The sequence below is a fragment of the Silurus meridionalis genome, chromosome 2 (genome assembly GCF_014805685.1).
Source record: "Silurus meridionalis isolate SWU-2019-XX chromosome 2, ASM1480568v1, whole genome shotgun sequence".
Lineage (NCBI taxonomy): Eukaryota > Metazoa > Chordata > Actinopteri > Siluriformes > Siluridae > Silurus > Silurus meridionalis.
In genome coordinates this window covers 24,137,317-24,162,592 of record NC_060885.1, presented here as the reverse complement: position 1 = coordinate 24,162,592, position 25,276 = coordinate 24,137,317, and the positions used below count along the sequence as shown (strand labels likewise).

The window sequence follows — 25,276 nt, the reverse complement described above, 5'->3', positions numbered from 1 at the left end:
TATTTCCATCATCGGTAAATCTATTCCAGATACAGCAATGCAAGCCTATACTGGACACTACCTCCACCACACCTGATCAGTTCATATGTTTTGGATCATAAGCAGATCCTTTCTTTCTCCACACCTTCACCCTTTCCATTATGTTGGTACAGGTTATTCTTGGTTCCAGAACTGTTGCGGTTCATTCTTTTATTTTTCTGCAATAAAATAACACAATAAAATTGGGATCATGGTCAGTCACAATGCACTAATGATACGGATCGGATTGCTAATGACATTTATCAGAAATTCAACATCTTAACCATTGAGATTCCACTTTCCGTCGATAAAATTCACGTGCATTTAAACCTTCAGACCAAACCTTCACAATTTTTGTTGTTTTTGGTTTCTAATATCAATTCAGTCATTTGAATAGAAAGTCTTCACTCCCAGAACAGAATACAGATTATAAACTCCCTTCTGACAGAGAAAAAGGAACACATGTTTCGAGTTATATGTTAATTTCTTTAAAATAAAACCAAATATATAGTAACCCTTTTAACAGTATTTTCGTGTACAACATTCAGATTAACTATATGAATCAATTCGTTTCATTTATTTATATAATCTTATTGTTTTATACCTAAGTGCACATTTATATGCAAGTATATTTTATATTATATTTTAGATTATATAATAGACTATATTTTTTGTTATGTCTTTAATAAGGGCAAAAACGAGCTTTACTTTTAGCTAGTAAATCAAAATAAAATATATTAAACCCAAATATACACTGACGATTCCACGTGACTCATTGCGGGCAGGACTAGTTTTCCCAGAAATACTTTCGGCTTCGCGCATGCGCGCTACATCATCCACCTTTAAAGCATGTCAACAAACACAACGTGACCTCGTACCGAAGCTTCCTCGCGTCTCAGTTATGATCGGTAAGCCATGACTCTAAATAGCAGCTTGTTTAAGTTTATGTGATCATTTTTTATGTCATGCTTTTTGCTGATCTGTGACAATATAAACGGAACTGAGTCTGGCTCATGAAGCACAATAACACGCTGTTATGTGCAATCACTTTCCACCTCTGAATAATCCTACAGGGAAGTTACTGTTTTCCCCCTTTGGTTTGTTGAGTTTAGGGCTGGTGGACGGATAGAAATGCGTTGACAGAACATCTCAAATGTTAGAGTAGATTTCTGCCGGTCGTTTGAGACTTTCTGACATTTCGCAACGCGCTCATTTCTCAGATCTCGCGAGGTTTTCCGTTTTTTCCAGACTTTCAGACACATCCACATATCCCCCCACACACACGGGTTGGAAGGAGCGGATCTCAAAATGTTTATAAAATGTCTAGAAAGTCTCAGACAGTGATTACAATTGTATATAAATACAGTTCATTATTAAAATCAATGCATATATAAATCCCACATTTTATGTTACAGAACTATTACAAAGTGGATTAAATTCATTATTTTCCTCAATATATTACAAACAATATCCCATAATGACAACGTGAAAGAAGTGTATTTGAAATCTTTGCAAATGTATTAAAAAAAAAAAAATACATGTACATAAGTTTGCACAGCTTTTTGAAATGACACTAAAAAATTGAGCTCAGGTGCATCCTGTTTCTCTGATCATCATTGAGATGTTTCTACAACTTGATTGGAGTTCAGTTGATTGGACATAATTTGGAAAGGCACACGTGTCTATATAAGGTCTTACATTTAACAGTGCATGTCAGAGCAAGACCAAGCCATGAAGTCCAAGGAATTGTCTGTAGACCGCAGAGACAGGATTGTATCGAGACACAAACCTGGAGAAGGAAACAGAAACATTTCTGCAGCATTGAAGGTCCTAATGAGCACAGTGTCCTCAATCATCTGAAAATAGAAGAAGTTTGGAACTACCAGGACTCTTCCTAGAGCGGGCTGCCCGGCCAAACTGAGCGATCAGGAGAGAACGGCCTTAGTCAGGGAGGTGACCAAGAACTCGATGGTCACTCTGAAAGAACTCCAGCATTTCTCTGTGGAGAGAGGAGAAACTTCCAAAAGAACAACCATCTCTGCAGCACTCCACCAATCAGGCCTGTATGGTAGAGTGGCCACATGGTACCCACTGCTCAGTAAAAAGCACATGACAGCCTGCCTGGACTCTCAGACCATGAGAAACAAAGATTGAACTCTTTGGCCTGAATGCTGTGCATCATGTCTGGAAGAAACCTGGTACCACTCATCACCTGGCCAATACCATCCCTACAGTGAAGCATGGTGGTGGAAGCATCATGCTGTGGGGATGTTTTTCAGTTTCAGGAACTGGAAGACTAGTCAGGATGGAGGGAAAGATGAATGCAGCAATGTACAGACACATTTATGGTGAAAAGCTGCTTCAGAGTGCTCTGGACCTCAGACTGGGGCAGACTGGTTCATCTTCCAACAGGACAACGACCCTATCCACACAGTCTATATAGCAAAGGAGTGGCTACAAGCCGACTCTGCAAATGTTCTTGAGTGGCCCAGCCAGAGCCCAGACTTGAACCTGATTGAACATCAATGGAGAAATCTGAAAATGGCTGTGCACATACACTCCCCACCCAACCTGAAGGAGCTTGAGAGGTTCTGCAAAGAAGAATCAGAGACACTTCCCAAAAAATTGGTGTGTCAATTTAAATTTTTTTGGTGTGCAAGCTTGTAGCATTATATTCAAAAAGACTTGAGGCTGTAACTGGTGCCAAATGTGCTTCAACAAAGTATTGAGCAAATTCTGTGAATACTTATGTACATGTGATTTTTATTGCTTGATTGATTTTTAATTTTTATTTTCAATAAATGTACAAAGATTTCAAACACATTTCATTCATAATTTAGACCAATATTATATGCAGTTTGATTTCTCCTCTTTAAACTGTTTCTCAAGCGCGTTCTCTCAGCACCGTTGCTGCTACATGAATGACATATCACAACAATACAGAGACCAAGAAGTGTCCTGAGAGTCACATACAATACAGATTAACATGGCGGAGGTAGAGCTGCATCTTCCTGGAGACAGAACAGGAAAAGAACATCTGGCTTAATTTAAATATTTTTCTTCTTCTTTTCTTTTATTTTTTACACTACGAAGGTCTGTATGTGAAAGGGCCATGTGTTAGAAGTCAGAAGGCACTTAAGTTAATTGATGATTTGATGAGAGAAGAGGGAGATACATAATGTCAATGATAATGACATTATGTGAAACAGGACACTCAGTATATATTCATACCACAATTTAATGGCCTCTTTGCTTTTCCGTACCTGTACTAGTCATTACGGAAAGAAACGTTTCACTTGTGTGATGGACAGAAGTAGTATCGTTCTTGATTTTGCGATGTTTTCTCAGAGCATTCAGGAAAAATAAGAACAGAACTTATGATGATGCATACCCAAAAACCCCACAAAATCATTTTGTCTAGACATCTTGGAACATGTTGGAACAAGTTGAAACATGTGGAATGAATATGAATTTACTCTTTGTTATTGTAGGATTATAGTAATCTATAGTATATGATTATTAAACCTCCAGGCATTAAAAAAAAATGATTTTTTGCCAATAGAACAGATTTATAGCCCGAAAAGGTAATAATCTTAAATCAGTCTAAATAATATTACAAAGATGGTTTCAGAGTATGTATGTATGTATGTATGTATGTATGTATGTATGTATGTGTGTGTGTGTGTGTGTGTGTGTGTGTGTGTGTGTGTATGTATATATATATATATATATATATATATATATATATATATATATATATATATATATATATATATACATACATACATACAGTGGAACCCACTTATCTCGACCTCGGTTAACTCGACAACCCTATTAAGTCGACGTTTTTGAAGTGGAACCGCCAAATTCTTGCTTTGTCTAAGCATTTTTTATCGGTTATAAATTTGCCATTTAACGTCAGTTATCTCGATCGGCACTGTGCACATATGCCTTTTGTTGTTAAATGTTATGCGATGAACGGGAGGTGAAAGCCACGCTTGGTAGGAGCACGCGCGGCACTTGGTAGAGGCGCGGCGCGGAATATGGGATGAGCAGCAAAATCCGAGATGCACTGTGGGAAGAAAAGCGCAGCCGTTGAGAGTGTGCCAGTGGGAAGGCACGTACCGGGATACGCATGGGCGATAACAACGACCGCCGTGAACCAACATATACCAACAATATCGGACGATGAGAGTGTGGAAGTTTAAATAGGAGCTGGTGATGATGCTAAACGATCACCATATGTGCGCGATTGAAGCCTGGAGCTTCAGAGAAAGCGGCCGAGAAAGCACCGAAGGGGGCGTGGCAGGTGGATTCCTGACAGTTAACAAACATGTACAGTACAGACCAAAAGTTTGGACACACCTTCTCATTCAAAGTGTTTTCTTTATTTTCATGACTATAAAAATTGTAGATTCACACTGAAGGCATCAAAACCACCTTTTGCTTTGATTACTGCTTTGCACACTCTTGGCATTCTCTTGATGAGCTTCAAGAGGTAGTCACCTGAAATTGTCTTCCAACAGTCTTGAAGGAGTTCCCCGAGAGATGCTTGGCACTTGTTGGCCCTTTTGCCTTCACTCTGCAGTCCAGCTCACCCCTAAACCATCTGGATTGGGTTCAGGTCCGGTGACTGTGGAGGCCAGGTCATCTGGCGCAGCACCCCATCACTCTCCTTCTTGGTCAAATAGCCCTTGATGCCTTCAGTGTGACTCTACAATTTTCATAGTCATGAAAATAAAGAAAACTCTTTAAATAAGAAGGTGTGTCCAAACTTTTGGTCTGTACTGTATGTACATTTTTAACTAACAGCAGAGATTCACCAGTATACAATACAACACCTGTAGCATCTGTAAGGCTTGATTTTTCCATCACTTTCGCGAGTTCTTCTGCGGCTGCACAGTGCCACTGAGGAAAATAAGTATTTGAACACCCTGCTATTTTGCAAGTTCTCCCACTTAGAAATCATGGAGGGGTCTGTAATTGTCATCGTAGGTATGATACAGCTGCAAATATGTATTTGAACACCTGAGAAAGTCAATGTTAATATTTGGTACAGTAGCCTTTGTTTGCAATTACAGAGGTCAAACGTTTCCTGTAGTTTTTCACCAGGTTTGCACACACTGCAGGAGGGATTTTGGCCCACTCCTCCACACAGATCTTCTCTAGATCAGTTAGGTTTCTGGCCTGTCGCTGAGAAACACGGAGTGTGAGCTCCCTCCAAAGATTCTCTATTGGGTTTAGGTCTGGAGACTGGCTAGGCCATGCCAGAACCTTGATATGCTTCTTACAGAGCCACTCCTTGGTTATCCCGGCTGTGTGCTTCGGGTCATTGTCATGTTGGAAGACCCAGCCTCGACCCATCTTCAATGCTCTAACTGAGGGAAGGAGGTTGTTCCCCAAAATCTCGCAATACATGGCCCCGGTCATCCTCTCCTTAATACAGTGCAGTCCCCCTGTCCCATATGCAGAAAAACACCCCCAAAGCATGATGCTTCCACCCCCATGCTTCACAGTAGGGATGGTGTTCTTGGGATGGTACTCATCATTCTTCTTCCTCCAAACACGTTTAGTGGAATTATGACCCAAAAGTTCTATTTTGGTCTCATCTGACCACATGACTTTCTCCCATGACTCCTCTGGATCATTCAAATGGTCATTGGCAAACTTAAGATGTGCCTGGACATGTGCTGGTTTAAGCAGGGGAACCTTCTGAGCCATGCATGATTTCAAACCATGACGTCTTAGTGTATTACCAACAGTAACTTCGGAAACGGTGGTCCCAGCTCTTTTCAGGTCATTGACCAGCTCCTCCCGTGTAGTTCTGGGCTGATTTCTCACCTTCCCAAGGATCATTGAGACCCCATGAGGTGAGATCTTGCATGGAGCCCCAGTCTGAGGGAGATTGACAGTCATGTTTAGCTTCTTCCATTTTCTAATGATTGCTCCAACAGTGGACTTTTTTTCACCAAGCTGCTTGGCAATTTTCCCGTAACCCTTTCCAGCCTTGTGGAGGTGTACAATTTTGTCTCTAGTGTCTTTGGACAGCTCTTTGGTCTTGGCCATGTTAGTAGTTGGATTCTTACTGATTGTATGGGGTGGACAGGTGTCTTTATGCAGCTAACGACCTCAAACAGGTGCATCTAATTTAGGATAAAATGTAGCTGTATCATACAAATAAATAGTTTAAAAATCATATACAGTGGAACCCACTTATCTCGACCTCGGTTAACTCGACAACCCTATTAAGTCGACGTTTTTGAAGTGCTTTGTCTAAGCATTTTTTATCGGTTATGTCGAAAAATTTGCCATTTAACGTCAGTTATGTCGATCGGCACTGTGCAGCCGCAGAAGAACTCGCGAAAGTGGCGGAAAAATCAAGCCTTACAGATGCTACAGGTGTTGTATTGTATACTGGTGAATCTCTGCTGTTAGTTAGTGCACATATGCCTTTTGTTGTTAAATGTTATGCGATGAACGGGAGGCGAAAGCCACGCTCGGCGGCGCGGAACGTGGGATGAGCAAAAGCATAGAATAAACACCGGCAGGATCGGGGGGAATCCGCGGTGCGCTTTGGGAAGAAAAGCGCAGCCATTGAGAGAGTGCCGGTGGGAAGGCACGTACCGGGATAAACATGAGCGATAACAACGACCGCCGTGAACCAACATATACCAACAATAACGGACAGTGAGAGTGTGGAAGTTTAAATAGGAGCTGGTGATGATGCTAAACGAGCACCATATGTGCGCGATTGAAGCCGGGCGCTTCAGAGAAAGCGGCCGAGAAAGCACCTGACAAGCTGAAGGGGGCCGAAGGGGGCGTGGCAGGTGGATTCCTGACAGATAAACATGTACTGTATGTATTTTTATAGCATGCCTTCATCAAACAAATCGGGGCAACGCTGTTGTGTAAAAAAAACCCTTTAAAAACACGTGCATGCACATTCTCATTTATAACGCACATCATGTACATAAAGAAATTTCAAGCACGTTAATGTATTGCCGCCATTTTGATTTTCGTTTATCTCGATCATCGGTTACCTCGATGCTTTTTGGCGACCCCCTAGGACATCGACATAACCGGGTTCCACTGTATATATATATATATATATATATATATATATATATATATATATATATACACACACACACATACTGGAGATCAAAATAAGAGAACAATTAATAAACAATTTAACAATTCTGAAATAATGTCATCTTTACTGCTCAACAGTTGAAGGAGTTTTTGTCCTGTCTATACCATGCTACCAGAACACCTTTTCCACAAAATAACTAAGGCATTTAAAAATAAAAACATTAATTTGCAGAAAACAAACTGATCAAAATTAAAGAACACTTTTAGATACCTCCCAGTTATAGGTGTTAATCTGGTACCTGCTGCTAATTTCCTTGATTATCTGTAAACCCCTATTTAACTGGCAGCCTAAATTCCAGTTCCACTGACTCTGCAAGATGGTGGGCCGTTCTAAAGTGACTGAAAGCCTCCGGCAGCAGGTTGTCCGGATGAAGGCCAAAGGGATGACCCTATCAGCCATAGCAAGACAAGTTGGTCGTTCCAAATATGTGATTTCAAGAATATTGAATCTTTACAACATCACAAACTCATTCAAGTCTGCCAAGAAGGCTGGTCATCCACGGAAGACAAATACAAGAGAGGACAGGATACTGCAGAGGATCTCAATGGGCAATCGTTTCCACACTGCAGCTGGAATTGCTCACCAGTTCAGCGCTGAACAGGGTAAGGATCTGTCTCGTCATAGTGTCTTGACGTTTAAGAGCATTAAACAGTTATGGCCAAGAAACCCACTACAGTCACCGAACTGTGGAGGAAACTGGAAGAAGAGTGGACCAAAATCACACCAGAGCAGTGTGAGAGACTAGTGCTGTCCTGTGGCCGCAGATGTGCTGAAGTCACGAGCAATGAATTCAGAGCGGAGGCCTGTACATTTCCTACTATTTGCTGACTGTTGTAACCTTCAGAAAATTTAGTTGTAATCTTCTTCCATGCTACAGTTGTCATTGTTCTCTAATTTTGATCAGTGTGTTTTCTGGAAAATAATGTTTTTTTAAAATGCCTTAGTTATCTTGTGGAAAAGGTGTTCTGGTAGCATGGTATAGACAGGACAAAAACTCCTTCAACTGTTGAGCAGTGAAGATGACATTATTTCAGAATTGTTTATAAATTGTTCTCTAATTTTGGTCTCCAGTGTGTGTGTGTGTGTATGTGTGTATGTATATGTATGTGTGTAATATATATATACACATACACAGTACAGACCAAAAGTTTGGACACACCTTCTCATTCAAAGAGTTTTCTTTATTTTCATGACTATGAAAATTGTAGAGTCACACTGAAGGCATCAAGGGCTATTTGACCAAGAAGGAGAGTGATGGGGTGCTGCACCAGATGACCTGGCCTCCACAGTCACCGGACCTGAACCCAATCGAGATGGTTTGGGGTGAGCTGGACTGCAGAGTGAAGGCAAAAGTGCCAAGCATCTCTCGGGGAACTCCTTCAAGACTGTTGGAAGACCATTTCAGGTGACTACCTCTTGAAGCTCATCAAGAGAATGCCAAGAGTGTGCAAAGCAGTAATCAAAGCAAAAGGTGGCTACTTTGAAAAACCTAGAATATGACATTTTTCAGTTGTTTCACACTTTTTTGTTATGTATATAATTCCACATGTGTTAATTCATAGTTTTGATGCCTTCAGTGTGAATCTACAATTTTCATAGTCATGAAAATAAAGAAAACTCTTTCAATGAGAGGGTGTGTCCAAACTTTCGGTCTGTACTGTGTGTATATATATATATATATATATTTTAGGGGTGGCCAACCAGTCAGAGACCGAGAGCCACATTTTTTACTGTGTTACCGCAAAGAGCCACATCATACACATGGGCACACATGAACATCACCCATCCCTTCCTCTTACACACACACATACATGCGTGCGCACACACACACACACACCTCTGCTCAGCCAGATTTATTGTAAATGTCACACACCAACATAATGACAGAAATTGACTCCTACAGTTTTGAGACCACAGGCCAGTCATTTTCAACAATGAACATTGTGTGCACAGTCTCACACACACACAAACTCTCAGTTTAACCAAGTCCACAAACAAAAATATAATTTAATATTATATAATATAAAATATAATAAAAATTACAATAGCGTTTTTCTTTTACTATGCATGTTACTTAGTGGGACTTTTGGCATTCCTTGCCTTGAACAATCCCCTTCAAATCTGCGTCGTATTCCGTTGTTGCCACTCGAAGCAATTCTTTCACATGGGTGTCAGTCAGAACAGATCGATGCTTTGATTTCACGTGTTTTTTTTATTTTTTTTATGTGCGTGTTCACTTCGCTTGAGTTCAATACGGTATTTTTGTCAAATGCGCATGTGCGTGAGATGAATATACCGCAGGGGTCGGCAATTAATTTTTTACAAGGGGCCACATGAGAAACCTGAATTGTGTCAGAGGGCCACACCAACGATAATATGCACCGAAATGAAAATTCAATTCAAATGGCAATGAAATCCATAATTTTTTGTGTTATGCCTTTTGCCTTGGCACCATCACTGGAAAACTTTCCTGCCTTTTCAAAAACGTCCTCTACAGACGGAGTTCGCATGCTCGGATTGACTTTACTTTTCTGCGCCGCGTTCTTCTCATATTTAGAAAGGCAATCGGGATGTTTGGATTTCAGGTGATAAATTAAACCCGACGTGGAGAAACTCTTTGCAGATACACCCCCTTTTGAAATTTCAGCATTGCATGTTTAGCAAATTGCTATCCGCACACATGTTGGATCTTATCCAGATAACCGTGTGCTGGCTGCGCGTTTTTACTGCGTCATTACAATTGTGTTTCTGCCGTGTTGTTTCGGTGATTTAGGTATTTCAGCCGAAAATTCTCCGGTGGCTGAATTTTCGGTGCATCCCTGTAATTTATGATTGGCCTCACGCAGGCCGGACAGGGACGTACAAAGGGCTGGATGTGGCCCGTGGGCCGTAGTTTGCCCAGGTCTGATATACCGCAAAGTTTCCCAGTAGGGGCAAGCTCATTTAAGTCTTAAAAATAACGTATTGAACTCAAGCGAAGCGAACACGCACATTAAAAAACAAACAAACACAAACTTCGATATGAACGTAAGAGCCGCATGAAACCAGCCAAAGAGCCGCGGGTTGGCCACCCCTGATATATATATATATATATATATATATATATATATATATATATATATATATATATATATATATATATATATATATATAAAATGTATAGTAAATGTATAGTTTATACATATATACAAAAATTAAAGAAAAGAAATAAAGAAATAAACATTTCTTTGTTTTGCTGAATTATGTACTGTAATTTGTGAAATTATTAATAAATGACTGTATTCTACCCCCGTTTTGATCACTATTCTTTAAAACCCCTGAGTAGTCCAAACCATGTCTCAACAATAATTTTAAGTTAGAAGTGGGTCATCAAAACACATCTAAATTGTAATTCGGGGTCTACATGTAATTGTTTCATAATAACCTCATAACAGGGAAATTGCCCATATTCAAGATATTTGTTTGTTAAGATACAATGGTTTGCTGTGGAGATTTGCTAGCATCCTAGTCATGATGTGTCCTTGCCTCTTGCTCAGAGTTTGTTGGATAGGCACCAGATTCACTGAACGAACGATAAATAAAGTTACTTTAACTTTAAGTAACCAGCATAAAAGTTATCCCCTCCCATGCCTCTTTAAAGTTTAATGAATGGCCTTAACTGCTTGGGGCACTTGTACAGAGAGCCTGTCCCTCCCTAAGGAGCTTCAGACTCTAAAGAAGGACATATCGATTATGTCTTTGTTGTGTGTCTGAGATGTCTAAGGTGTTCGCTGATCCTGACTGGTGCTTGTCTGAAAGAATGGAAATGAATTGAGCAGAATATTTTCACCCTCAGGCTGCAGGATTTCTGTCATGGCAATGCTATCTCTCAGAGGAATCGTGTCACTTAAATGCGATTTTACATTAATTCAGCGTGGTGTATTAAGTGCATGGTGCCTAAATGCTCAGTAAAAAAAAATTGGAATATGATTTTAGTTCACTTTTGTAATGTAATGCACTTGCCCTGGAGCAAGTTTGTTGAAGCTATTGGATGCAGTGCTGGGAATTTGATGCCAGTGTATATTTTATTTTATAGTTCAGACATACCTAGACATGCACAGGGTACAAAACACTGTCAGTGTTTAAAAGGCTGAATTAGAGTTTAGTGTGTCTGAAACTACAACTAAAACTTGTGCTGTTCGCACATATGTATATACACTATATAGACAAAAGTTTGTAGACACCTGACCATGAGATTCGTATGTGTGTTTTTGACCATACCATTTCACATTTAGTCCACATTTGCTGATAGGATAACTAGTCAACCAATTAATCGGTGTTGGCTATTAATCTGCACCGTTAGTTGATTGGTGGAACTATCGGCTATCGGTAAACATCCATACATATAGTTTTTCCGGCTTCTGGTCCGCTGTCATTACGAGAGCAGCCTCTAGAGGCAAATCACTGACGCTGACGTGCTGTTTGGTTTTACAAGGTGAGACTGCATTCTGCACTGAGAGAGCGATATTATATGTATTAATTTTGTAATTATAATTATTAATTTATATATTATAGATTTATGTCTTTAGCACATTTTAATGATTCAGTATTGTTTTTCTATTTATTATTTTTGTAATAAAGTTCAGTACTATTTTACATGGAGTGTTGTGTTTGGTTTTTATCCAGAGTCCATTTTAAATCGGTTTATTAATCGCATATTGTATCGTTCAACCTCCACTCTTCTGGAAAGATGTTCTACTAGATTTTGGAATATGCTTTTGGAGATTTGTGAGATTAATTTAGCCACAAAGGTGTTAGTAAAGGCAGGTGCTCATCAGGTAAGGAGGCGTGGGGTGCAGTCAGTGTTCACATTAATTTCAAAGGGGTTCAAAAGAGTTGAGGTCAGAGCTTTATAGCAGGCCACTCAATATCTTCTACTCCAACCCATGTAAACCATATCTTCTTGGAGCTAGCTTTGTGCACAGGGACATTGACATGATGGAACCAGGTTTGTGGGTTTTTAAGGTTGTGTTAACATTTTGGGCGAACCACATATTGCTGGAAAAGTCAGGTGCCCAATACTTTGGTCTGTTTAGTGTGTACACATACAACACATGAAAATAATTTGAATTTCACAGGAGAAAATATGTATAAAAGTATGTTTATGGTCACTTGGACTCTTTGTTAAAGGTTCTCACACAAAGCGATGGCAAATTTAACACAAATGATTTGACAAGCTGTTTTATTCATGTAAATAAATTACATGAATAAAACCGAGCCCAATACATGAATAAAAAAAGAAAATAGTGATATTTAATGTGCTAAGAGAACAGGGGTAGTTTGTTGCATGCATTCTATTTATGAAAATCAGAAGCGTTATGGCTTAAGCACTAAGCTTGTGTCCAAACTAATAACACTGGACTGAGAAACGAGTGGTGACATTTCTGAACATAATAGGGCAAATGTATTTTGCTGCTGCATTGAAATACGACAGAGCACTGTGAATGCAGTTAAGTGCTAAATGATACAGTGACAGGCCTGCATGTGAGGTAAGAAGGGAAGCTACTCAAAAATGCGGTAAAATCAGTGGCAAAAAAAAGCACATCAGTTTGGAGTAACTGGAAAAGTGCGCAGGCCACTGAAATACAATGAGCAAGTGTTACAGATCTGAGAAGACAGGATGTCTTGCAGCAAGCTGCTCATAAGGATTTCAGCTATTAAAAAGGTGCACAGGGAGAAAGTTAGCATGTTTTTCGAATAATTCAAATTCCACCTCTGTGTGCTTTTGGGATGGTAAGAATCCCTGTTTCACGTCGGTGCATCTGCATGAAAATGAACAAGGTGATGCATCAATTTTAAACGTGTGCTTCGTATACAAGTATGTTTGTATGGCGATGCATCGTTTTTAACGTTTCAATCAGTAAAAACTGATTTATTTATAAATAATTATTAGTATTAGCACTAAGCTTTTTAGTATAGTATTAGTATTATCGCTATATAAGGGTCCCTGGTAGTCTAGTGGTTAGGATGTGGCGCTCTCATCGCTGCAGCCCGGGTTCGATCCCGGTCCCAAGCCCGGATAAATGGGGAGGGTTGCCTTAAGAAGGGCATCCAGCGTAAAAACTTGTGCCAAATCAAACATGTGGATGATCCGCTCTGGCGACCCCTAACGGGAGAAGCCAAAAGAAAGTATTAGTATTAGCGCTAATTAGAGCCAATGTGAGCCAAGTGACCAATAATTTGTGAAAATATTTGATATGTAGATTGATTTCCCCTCTCTAAACTGTTTGTGCCTTCTCTCAGCGCCACTGCTGCTACGTGAATATGACTTATCACAACGCTGCATTTTCCTGAAGACAGAACAGAAAAAAAGAATTCTGGTTTTATTTGATTTTACATTATTTTGCACTACAAAGGTCTGTTTGTAAAATGACCTTGTGTTAGTCAGTAAATATATAATTTGCTGTCTGTCTGAGAAAAAGAAATTGCAATTAATCGCATTGTATTAAATCGAATCACAATTGGCTCGCACTGCATTGTAATGGGTTGAATCACATAGCATCGCATTGGGTAGCCGCTTTGTATGTATATTTAATGTATCATATCATTGGCTATGCATCGAGATCCGAATCGCATCAGCCTCAGTTATGGAGATGCACATCCCCTAGCTTACATGTTCTCCCTGTGTTTTAAGGGCTTTTTCTGGAACGTTGATTCTCTCCAGCAATTGTCATTCCTATATTTTTGGTTTGGTGGAGGTTGTTGAGTGTGTGTCTTGGGATGGGTTGGCACCCTATGCAGGGTGTCCCCTGCTTTGCATCCTGAGTTCCCTGAGATGGTTCTGCTATCACCATGTGTAGGTTAAACTATATAGAAAAAAGATGGATGGAAATGTCAGCGATGTACAGTACAGACCAAAAGTTTGAACACCTTCTCATGCAAAGAGTTTTCTTTATTTTCATGACTATGAAAATTGTAGATTCACATTGAAGGCATCAAAACTATGAATTAACACATGTGGAATTATATATGGAATTATATACATAACAAAAAAGTGTGAAACAACTGAAAATATGTCATATTCTAGGTTCTTCAAAGTAGCCACCTTTTGCTTTGATTACTGCTTTGCACACTCTTGGCATTCTCTTGATGAGCTTCAAGAGGTAGTCACCTGAAATGGTCTTCCAACAGTCTTGAAGGAGTTCCCCGAGAGATGCTTGGTACTTGTTGGCCCTTTTGCCTTCACTCTGCGGTCCAGCTCACCCCTAAACCATCTGGATTGGGTTCAGGTCCGGTGACTGTGGAGGCCAGGTCATCTGGTGCAGCACCCCATCACTCTCCTTCTTGGTCAAATAGCCCTTGATGCCTTCAGTGTGACTCTACAATTTTCATAGTCATGAAAATAAAGAAAACTCTTTGAATGAGAAGGTGTGTTCAAACTTTTGGTCTATACTGTATATAAAAGCAAGAATAATCAGACAAATGTCCAAAGCATGCAGAATGCACAGTAATGGGTTTAGAGAGAATGTAAAAGGCATAAGCTGCAGCGTTTGAGTGTCTGGTTTTATAAAAAATCTTTTTGCACTAGAAAGGCCTGTGTGTGAAAGGGCCATGTGTTCGAAGTCAGAAGTGTGGCAAACCGTGACAGTTGGGTCAAATTTTATACACAAACAGATTGTAGGTTGTAACCAGTGAACTCTCTGTGAATTTCAGCTTTCATTTCCAAAAGTATTGGAACAGATTATATATTATTATTTTCGAATGCTTAGCGCAGCTTTATTCAGTTGTTGTTTTCAGGATTCTCTTTCTTCAGTATTTGAAATCCATGCTCCTTTGGGTTATGGTCTGGTGATTGACTTGGCCAGTCTCAAATCTTTTTCCCCTGAAGTTCTTTGTTAAGTCAGCAACATATTTTATCTTATTGTTTAGCTGCATGATGAAGTTGCTCCCAATTAGATTAGTTATTTGTATTTCTCTGTTAAAAAATTTTAATGAAAAAGGATTATTTTTTTACATTTCCGAATTTATTATGCTGCTACTATGATGAGGTCACCCTCAGAAAAGACTAGTGAGTCTGTTTTAATCTGTTCTATTTTTCTGCTCTCTTTTTTTGCCATCAGCTACTGTTGATGTTTATGTCTTTGTTAACAACACATGAAGTGAAACACATGAAGATGAAAAACCAGGGCTCAAACCAAAAGCAGATTTTCAGATCTTTTTGCTAATTATGAAAGCATATTTGTAAAAAAAAATTGCACTCATGACATGACAGAATAGTAACCACCAGAACCCCAGTGTTCTGTGCTTTTTTTCTCACCACTTTTGCAATTGATATGTTCCCCTGTGGCAAAGACATACTTTGTAGGACACAGTCTCAACGAATCAAAACATCATGCCCTGATAGAACAAGAAGCACTTGACTTCTAGTACTATATTTAATTTTTCAATTAATTTACTTACAAGTTTTTATGCGCCACTGGGGCATTTTGTCATTAGCTGCCAGTCAAATGCTATGGTGGGATTTATAAGGGTCTTGCCACACCATGACTCAGCAGGATCGGCTTCTTCTACTATTTAAATTGCAGGTGGAAGAGGCTTCTGTGATTTTGACCCATGAGGTGGTAGTTTGCTTTCTAATATCTGTACAGAGTTTAGTTTTTTTGTGACTTTGTATCTTTTTTATTTTGCTTTTTTCCTCTTCTTTTTTTTTTGTGACTGGTCGGAAATTTGGCCTTAAAGGCGTGTTTTTCCTCTGCAGTTTCTGTAGGTATATTTTTACACTTTATGTGGGTTGACCGTGAATCCATCTGAGATTCTCATTAGCACAGTATTTCAAGAATAGGTGGTTGAATGTTTGTAGGATTTATTTGGAATTGTTGTTTCCTGCAGAAGAACCGAATAGATTTTCAAATTGATGTACAAATGTCTAAAATGTTTAAATGTTTTTTCTTTTTTTTTTAAATGGCCTGTTTGTATGGAAGCCTGTTTCTGACACATTCAAAAGAAAAAGTTTGCGTTTTCGACTTTATTTCTTGCGAATCTGACTTCATTTCTTAGAATTCTGATTTCTTCCGATTTAGATTTTTTGTCAGTAATTCCGACGTTATTTCTAGCTATTCTCAATTTCTTTCTTTCAAATTCGCCTTTTTTTTCTGGCAATTCCGACTTTATTTATTGCTATTCTTTTTGCTCGACTTTTTTCCTCCTAATTCTGACTTTTTTTCTCGCAAGTCTGACTTTTCCTGGCAATTCCGACATTTCTCACGATTCCTCCATTTTTTTTCTTGCAATTCTGAGTTTTATTCTCATTAATCATGTAGCGTCACCTCCTCTGTATTGCCAGAAAGCTTTATTCGATTCAATTAATTTTTATTTGTATAGCACTTTAAACAATGAACATTGTCTTAAAACAGCTTTACACAGATAATGTGGTGATAAAAATGAATAAGACGTTCTTTAAAAGTGTAAGTTTGTCCCTAATGAGCGAGCCGGTGGTGACTGTGGCAAGCAAAAATTCCCTTTACACATTTAAAATTAAATAAGCTACAATCAATAGATCGATTTGTGAAACAATCTATTTAATTATTAATTAGGCACTATTTTAGGCGTGGGTTCACAAACAGCAGTTTCACACACAGCTTCTGTCTGCTATGTTACATTGTGATATTAAAGCGAAAGCAGAAGTGATAGCTCAAGCTACCTCCTGGTTGTTAGAAAAGAACTCAGAATTGGCAGAAATAAAGTCGGAATTAGGCAAACTTTTTTTTATGTTACAGAAACTGGCTTCCATATGTTTGAAGTATATTTTAAGAGTATTTCATCTATACAATTTAATAGCATGAATGAATAGACTTGCTGCTGGTGGAGGCACCTTCTATCAACTTCCCTATCCATTGAGTTCCATTTGCTTTCTATAGTAAAATTGCTGGCTCTTGGTGAATGTTCAGACCATCAGTATGGTCAGCTGGTGATGGAGGCACCCCCTGTCAACTCAATTGGCCATTGAGTTCTTTTTGCTTTTTATTGTAATATTTGTGGGTTCTTGAACCACTTGTTTGAAGGCAGAGGTCTCCATTTTGTGGTGCACCAGAGTTTAGTTGATTGGTGCACATTGTAATATAGATAAAGCACATTAGATAGATAGTCAGTCAGTCAGTCAGTCAATGTATTGTTTTGTATTGTATTGTACAGGTACACAGCAACGAAATGCAGTTTGGCATCTACCAGAAGTGCAAAAAGTAGCAAACATGCAAATAGTGCAGATGAATATGTGGCAGATTTACAGCATGTGAATGATGAATAAACCTTGATCATCATTCGTCATGATAATCAGATGAAAAAATAGAACACTGCAGTCACATGTGTTAATTGGAAAGATAACTTCTAGGTTTTCTAGATGTCTGTTATAGGGACAGAGCATAATCATGCCACCGGTATGTTGTAAGAGCTACATTTGCAAAAGGGATTGAATAAATGTACAGAACTGGCTAAAGAAATGCTGAAGGAATGTTATTCCACTGGGTTGACCAGAAAAAAGTTTGACAATGCATTCATATATGAAAATATATTTTTGGTGGTAATGGATGCACAAAGTACATGGCCTGAGGACAGGATTATGAGATCCAATAATATGAATACAAACATATTCATGTTTTTGTAGGATTTATATGAAATCTGATTACATTTTGGCTTGATCCAAAGTACATCCAAGCATCAAGGTAAAAGGACTAAAATAGTTTTTTTTTCTTTTCCTCTTTTCTTTGCTTTGAGAATGTTGATGGAGGATTATAGAGAAGGTCAGAAGGAGTTGCATTGTGTGTTTGTGGATTTAGAGAAAGCGTACGACAGGGTGCCAAGAGAGGAGATGTGGAACTGTATGAGGAAGTCAGGTGTGTCAGAGAAGTATGTGAGGGTGGTGCAGGACATGTATGAGGACAGTGTGACAGCAGTAAATTGTGCAGTAGGACTGGTTCAAGGTGGAGGTTTGATTGCATCAAGTATCAGCTCTGAGTCCTTTCCTGTTTGCGGAGGTGATGTACAGGTTGATGGACAAGGTCAGACAGGAGTCTCCATGGACTATGATGTTTGGGGGTGATATTGTTATTTGTGGTGAGAGTAGGGAGCAGGTTGAGAAGAGCCTGGAGAGGTGGAGGTACACGCTGGAGAAAAGGGGAGTAAAAGTCAGTTGGAGTAAGACGGAGTACATGTGCGTAAATGAGAGGAGGGCAGTGGAGTGGTGCGATTGCAGGGAGAAGAGGTGGAGAAGGTGGAGGAGTTCAGGTAACTGGGCTCAGCAGTGCAAAGTAATGGATAGTGTGTTAGAGAAGTGAAGAAAAGAGTGCAGGCAGGGTGGAGTGGGTGGAGAAAAGTGGCAGGAGTGATTTGCGGCCCGCTGCTTAATACAGCACTTAATACAGCATGTAAAAAGAATCAAAAACCCTTTACCGGAAAGGTTGAGGAACAATATGGGTATTGTTACACCTCTAGTCTTAACACATTTTATTGAGGGGGAAAAAACATCATTGTTTCTCAGAATTTTTTTTTATTTCAAATTTATATTCTCAATCTGTTTATATTTATATAGCTTCATGTCCATTGTTAAAAGCACTATAAAAATAACCTTGGCTTAAATGAAATATTCATTGACATTGACATTCATTGAAATATTCATTCCCTATATAGTGAAGGAGATACCTGCTGCTACCTAGTCAGACAATGCCAAATATTTGTGTCATTAGTTACATATCGTATTATTAGTAGAGCATGATTTCCCTGGGTAATTTGTGGCTTATTTTGAAAGTTATTATTGTTCATTGTTTTTATTATCTTTCTTGTCTTTTATTATCTTTTATATATCTATCAATACAATACAGCAGCTGTTTTTCTTTCATTAAGTTATCTTGGCGATGCATACCGAACCTTTGCTAAGTGGTTAAGAGGAATGAAGCTAATCTGCTTCTTTTGTACAAAATTTGAGGATCACAATTGTTCAGGACATATTTGGATGTTTTTGCCGTAGCATGAAATTGTCCCTTCACTTTAACTAGTAGACCCAAACTTGCTCCAGCATGACGCTATTTCTGTGCACAAAGCAACCTCCATGACGAGATGCTTTACATGGATTGGAGTGGAAGTTCTTGAGTGGCCTGCTATAGAGCTCTGACCTTAACCCTACTGAACACCTTTGAGATGAATGTGAACGCTGGCTGCACCCCAGACCTCCTCACATCACCTACATCAGTACCTGACTTTTCTAACACTCCTGTAGAAAATGTGGACTAAATGTGGAATGGCATGTTAAAAAACCTTAAACACATTTCTCCACAAGTTCAAAAAGCACATGAAAAAGTCAAGTGTCTTAATACTTCTGACAATATACATTTGCATCCAAAAAAAACTTGAATATTTTGCAAAAGTTTCTCGTAATTTAATTTAAATGATACCCATTACACTTAAAATGAAATATTTCAAGCCTTTTTGTTTTCATTTGGATGATTACAGCTTAGAGCCCATAAAAACAAAAATCTAGTATCTCAGAACATTTCCTAAGATCAATCAAAAAACTATTTAGCCTACAGAAATGTTTATCCTTAATTAGTTTATGCACTCACTACTTGGTCGCGGCTCCTTCAGCATGAATTACTGCATCTATATGGCGTGCTAAGATGTTATTGAACCTCGGGTAGCCTACAGCTCATCTGCGTTGTGTGTTTGCTTGCTTCTCATTTGTTTCTTGACAATGCTCGGCAGATGACATGGCCTCGAATCATTACCGTCAGTGGAAACTTTTCACTTCACGCAACTTGGACTATGTGCCTCACTCATTTTTCTTCCAGATTCTGGACCATGATTTCCAAATTAAAGGCTAAGTTTACTTTCACCTCAAAAAAAGAAACTTTGGACGAGTGACGAACAGTCCAGTTCTTTTTCTCCTTCACCCAGGTAAGATGCTTCTGAAGTTGTATTTGGTTCAGGAGTTGATTGGTACTAGGAATATAACAGTAGCCTGTTTACTGAAGATGTGTTTGGTGGCTCTTGATGCATTGACTCCAGCTTCAGTCCACTCCTTGAAGCTCTCCCAAGTTCTTTAATCGGCCTTGCTTGGCAATCTTCTCAAGACTGCAGTCAGTTCTGCTGCTTGTACACCTTTTCCTACCCAACTTTTCCATCAGACAACGTTCTATGAATATGCTTAAATACAGCACTCTGCAAACAGCCAGGCCTGTCAGCACAGACCTTCTGGTCTGCAATCATGAGTGACTCATGATTGTCTTTACAACAGGTCAGCAGGCCTTCACATGATGATGGTTGCATGTACTGAACTCTACCTTGTATTTGTTATAAAAATGTAATGTAATCAAACTTAAAATGAAATAATGTAATAATTTGAGATACATTTTATATATATATATATATATATATATATATATATATATATATATATATATATATATATATATATATATATATATATATATATATATATATATATATATATATATATATATATATATATATATATATATATATATATATATATATATATATATATATATATATATATACATATATATATACATATATATATATATATATATATATATATATATATATATATATATATATATATATATATATAATAATTTGATATATTTTTGTATTTTTTTTTTGAAAATTTTAGTTTAGAATCTAGAATTTATTACATTCCCAATTTATAACCCAAATAACTGATACAATTTTTTTTTTCATGATATTCAAATTTTGTGAGAGGCAACTGTAGTGTATGTGGATTCATGGTTACATTGTCAGTAGTTATTTAATGTAGGGCTGAAACGATTCCTCGAGTAACTCCAATACAAAATAGTATAGAGGCAAATAATTTGCCTCGATGCTTCATTTAGTCCATTTAACTACACATGGAGCAATGTGTTTCCCCACGGACCATTATTACTGACGCACCACCTGCTAAACTCTCGACCACTCTGGGGTCTAATTTATAAACATCCCGGTGCGAAGGTTGCGAACACTGTCAATTCCACTTCTTGTCTTCTGTGTTGCCACATTGTGCGTACGCAGAGCTCAGAGTTTACTTTCAGGTGTGCACTTTCTCCTGACAAGTTTGTTTTTTTATAAATCACAGCTATTGCGTGGAAAGTGGCGTAAGCTCTAAACTAGGCTGAAAACTCTCATACTCCACTTTCCACGCAATGGTTGTGATTTATTTTTAAAAAAAGTAATTTGAAATAGATTTTTTTAAGAGACCTGTCTTATTTTCTCTTGTATGTATTTTCTCTTGTATGTTTAGCATTGCTCTTTAATGAAGAACAAATACTGCTTATCTGATGGACTTATCAGCAGAATACTAAAATAATCGATAGCTGACCTAATTTAATGCTAATATTATCTGAAAGCTGAAGACTTTCTTATGTGCCATAATACATTTACAATAGCGATGGTAAGATTCACAAATTCACATCAGTGCTTCGCCATAAAAGTTAATGATGTGATGCATCGATTTAAAAAAGTGTGTATCAGATACAAAGTGGCAATGGTATCATGATGCATCGTTTATATCATATTTGCATCTGTAAAAACTGATTTAATTATATATAATTATTAGTATTAGCGCTTTACTTTTATTATTTAAAAAATGACCAATAATTTCTATGTGACCAATAATTTGTCCAATAATAGTATGATTTCTTCTCACTAAACTGTTTCTCGAACGCGTTCTCTCAGCACCGCTGCTGCTATGTGAATATGACGTATCACAACACTACAGAGGCCGAGGCGTGTCCTGAGAGTCACATAGAATACAGATTAACATGGCAGAGGTAGAGCTGCATCTTCCTGGAGACAGAACATGAAAATAACCTCTGGTTTTATTTAATCTTTTTTCTCTTTTTGCACTACAAAGGGCCTGTTTGTGAAAGTGCCATGCGTTAGAAGACAGAAGGCACTTAAGTAAATTGATGATTTGCTGTCTGTCTGAGCATCATATTTCTTCCATTGCATTGTATTGAATTCGTATTGAATTACATTGTGTTGAATCGAATCGGATCTCACTGCATTGTAATAGGGGTATCGCATTGCATCGGTAGCTGCTTCATATGTACCGTAATAATAAATAAATAATAAACCTATAAAGCGCTCCCTTGTATAAGCCGCACCCACTGAATTTTACAAATTTTTTTAATTTTTACATATATAAGCCGCACCTTGTGTATAAGCCTACACTGAAACTAATGAACTTTACACAGGCTTTACCGAAAGAGAGTGTCTGTTACACGGTGTAACGGGTGAAATATGTTGTGGCTCCTTTAAAAGCAGAGCAGCATTTTGGGAACAGCACGTCACTGCATTCTTCCGGTATTACTGCGTGTGTGTGCGTGTGATACTGAGGATTATGTGCTCATTATTTTCTGATGCTCATTTTTAAGTTTCTTTGACTAACACATAACGCTGTTGCCAAGAAAAATAAAAAAGCACGAGTTTTGGAAACCTGTCTGTGCTTATATGATTTCTGTTGCAACTGGTGAGCTCTCCCTTCACCCAGACTCAACGTGCTACAATGGCTTGTATCTAAACAGTAGCTGACCAAGAAAGACATTGTTCACTGTCTTCCTCTTTCCTTTCACAACTATTTCTCTCGGAAGTTTATCTTTTAGCATCGTCGTGCGTTTAAAAATCAACACCGGTGGAAGTTTTTATCCCGAAGCCGTGCAGCTCAGAACACAGGTGAGGTACGTTTTATCGTTTCTGTTCTGAAATTTCATTGGTCTAATGTTATGGGGTTCAGTTTTTTGGCTTGAAGTTTGTGAAACCGGGAAAAAACCCAGGAAAAATCCATAAATTAACCGCTTCGTTGTTTAAGCCGCGGGGTTCAAAACGTGGGAAAAAAGTAGCGGCTTATAGTCCGAAAAATTTGGTATCCTTAATGTATCATATTTTTGGCAATGCACTGAGATGCGAATCGCATCAGCCTCAGTTGTGGAGATGCACATTTTTAATATATCTCTAATGTGTACAGTTGTCCTGCACTGTATATGTTGTATACAGGTTACATTTATGGCATTTTGCAGACGCCCTTATCCAGAGCAGGTTAAAGGGCTTGCTCAAAGGCCCAGCAGTGACAGCTTAGTGGTGATGGGATTTAAACTCATGACTTTCTGATCAGAAGTCCAACATCTTCACCACTGAGCTTCTACATTTTTACCCAATTTTTATGACTTTAAAATGTATTTATTATACAATTACTTTCTCTTATCCCTTCGATCAAAAATGTTATATTTCTCGCTGAAAGCAAGTTGTGCTGAAGCAAGAAACACTGTTGTTCTGATACAACAGTGATATTCAGCGTCACTGATGCATATAATGTATAATGTGTAATATCTGCATTCTGGATAATGATTGGCTGGCAGATTGAACCATAGAAAACAGCATTTATCTGTGAGTTTGGAGACTAAATTTGTCTCAGTTTTTAAAATATTCACTACAAAAAGTGATTATGAAACGTGTGAACCTTTATCAGGGTTTTTACTTTGTACCTGCTGCATTGCATTGGAGGATAGTAACAGAGTGACAGTGGATATCTTCCCAAAGTGGAAGTGATCAGCGAGGTCAGGCAGGTTTGTTCATTAACACAGAGAGAGAGAGGAGAGAGAGAGAGGAGAGAGAGACTCGATTCAGAGAGACAGACGCTAGGGCACTCTTGGGACAGGAGCAAGCAGGGACAGGATTATTTACTCACTGTGTTTGGAGTCCAAGGAGAGAATAAATTGCTATTGATTTCCGGACCCCTTTGTTAAGTGTCTTTCTTGCCTTTGGAGTGACTGTGGGCTAAGAATAATTTCCTTTAATATGTACCCGCATTTATCTCGGGCCTTTTTTCTCAAAGTGCATACCAGGCGCTAGTTGGTATTCAGCCCTGCATAGACTGAAGAAAGTGTTTCCTTAGAGGTTGCACACAAGCAGGAGGAAGCAGTTCTGCGCAGGACCACGTAGCAAGAAACCTTACTGGAAAAGAAGAGACAATTTTTTTCATGTATTAGAAGAGTGATTTGTGTAAAGCATTGGTCTAAAGGTCTGTTAAACATGACAGGATTGCTGTGATGTAGAGACTCGGGATCGAAGAATCTGCTTGATAAACGAGCTGCAAGCTTCAGGCTTCATCAGGCTGGATATGTCACTTCATACGTGGCACCGTTACAGTTACGTGTATATCACATGCCAGTATGAGTCATCCCCGATTTCAGTGACAGAAAAAAAAAAAAAAGAATCTATAGCCGCTAGCTGATAACGAAAGACTTCAACAATCATTATAATCATACATCAATATTCAATAGCACCTTTGCTCCTTTATCTATCTGAAGCTTGATATGTCTTTTCAGTCATTTTTTTCCGTTTACCGGGTTCACCCGAGGCGCACAAAAAAAAGGGGACCTTGAGAAATCGGGGCTTTGGTGCGTGCTGGCAGAAAGGAAATTGGTGTGTCAATCACGAGTTTTCATATCTCCAAGCAAGTTGTCATGAGAACGAGAGAAATTGATGGAGAAGGGGAAACGGGGAAAAACGGCAATAAATGAAGAATCGTGGTGAAATCGCGAAAGGGACAGATACTTCACTAGACGAGGTGAGTCCCGCTGCCTAATTACAGCAGGAGACATTACAGCCTTCTGCAACCTAGAGCAGGATAATGACTGCATTACTGTCAGTCAAGCCAGCGATAGTGTGTCTTTTATTAGGCGTACAGTCCTTTAGTGTCCTTGACAGGTTTAAAAGGTCACGTCAATCTCAGATGACTGCATTTCTCTCAATGAAGCCTAGAACAGAATTCTGAAATCTCATCTTTCTTCATGTATTTAAACATTTGTGTTGGATGTTGCAAAATATTGCACTTTTTTTTTTTTTTTTTTTTTTTAAATATGTTTTGAGAAAATGTATTCAGATTTTTAATAAAAAGAACTTTAACCTTGTGGGGGAGAAAAAACTAATGTGCAAAATTATTGGAAATATTTGAAATTCCCATGAATTGAAGAAAATATTCCCATTTATATATTTTACATTTTCACCTGAGTGATTAGAAACCGTTTATTTTTTTATCTAAATGTGGAAAGTATGTTATAT

General features: G+C 38.4%; 1 protein-coding gene across 1 annotated transcript in view; it reads left to right on the top strand.

Annotated features, from left to right (window-relative positions):
- The first annotated feature begins 819 nt into the window (after positions 1-819).
- The window catches only part of prkn (parkin RBR E3 ubiquitin protein ligase), a 153,589-nt gene continuing 129,132 nt past the window's right edge, over positions 820-25,276 (top strand). The window contains exon 1 of the mRNA XM_046875994.1: positions 820-926. Within this exon, the coding sequence (XP_046731950.1) occupies positions 839-926 (88 nt within the window). The 5' untranslated portion in view covers positions 820-838. The remainder of the gene's footprint in view (positions 927-25,276) is intronic.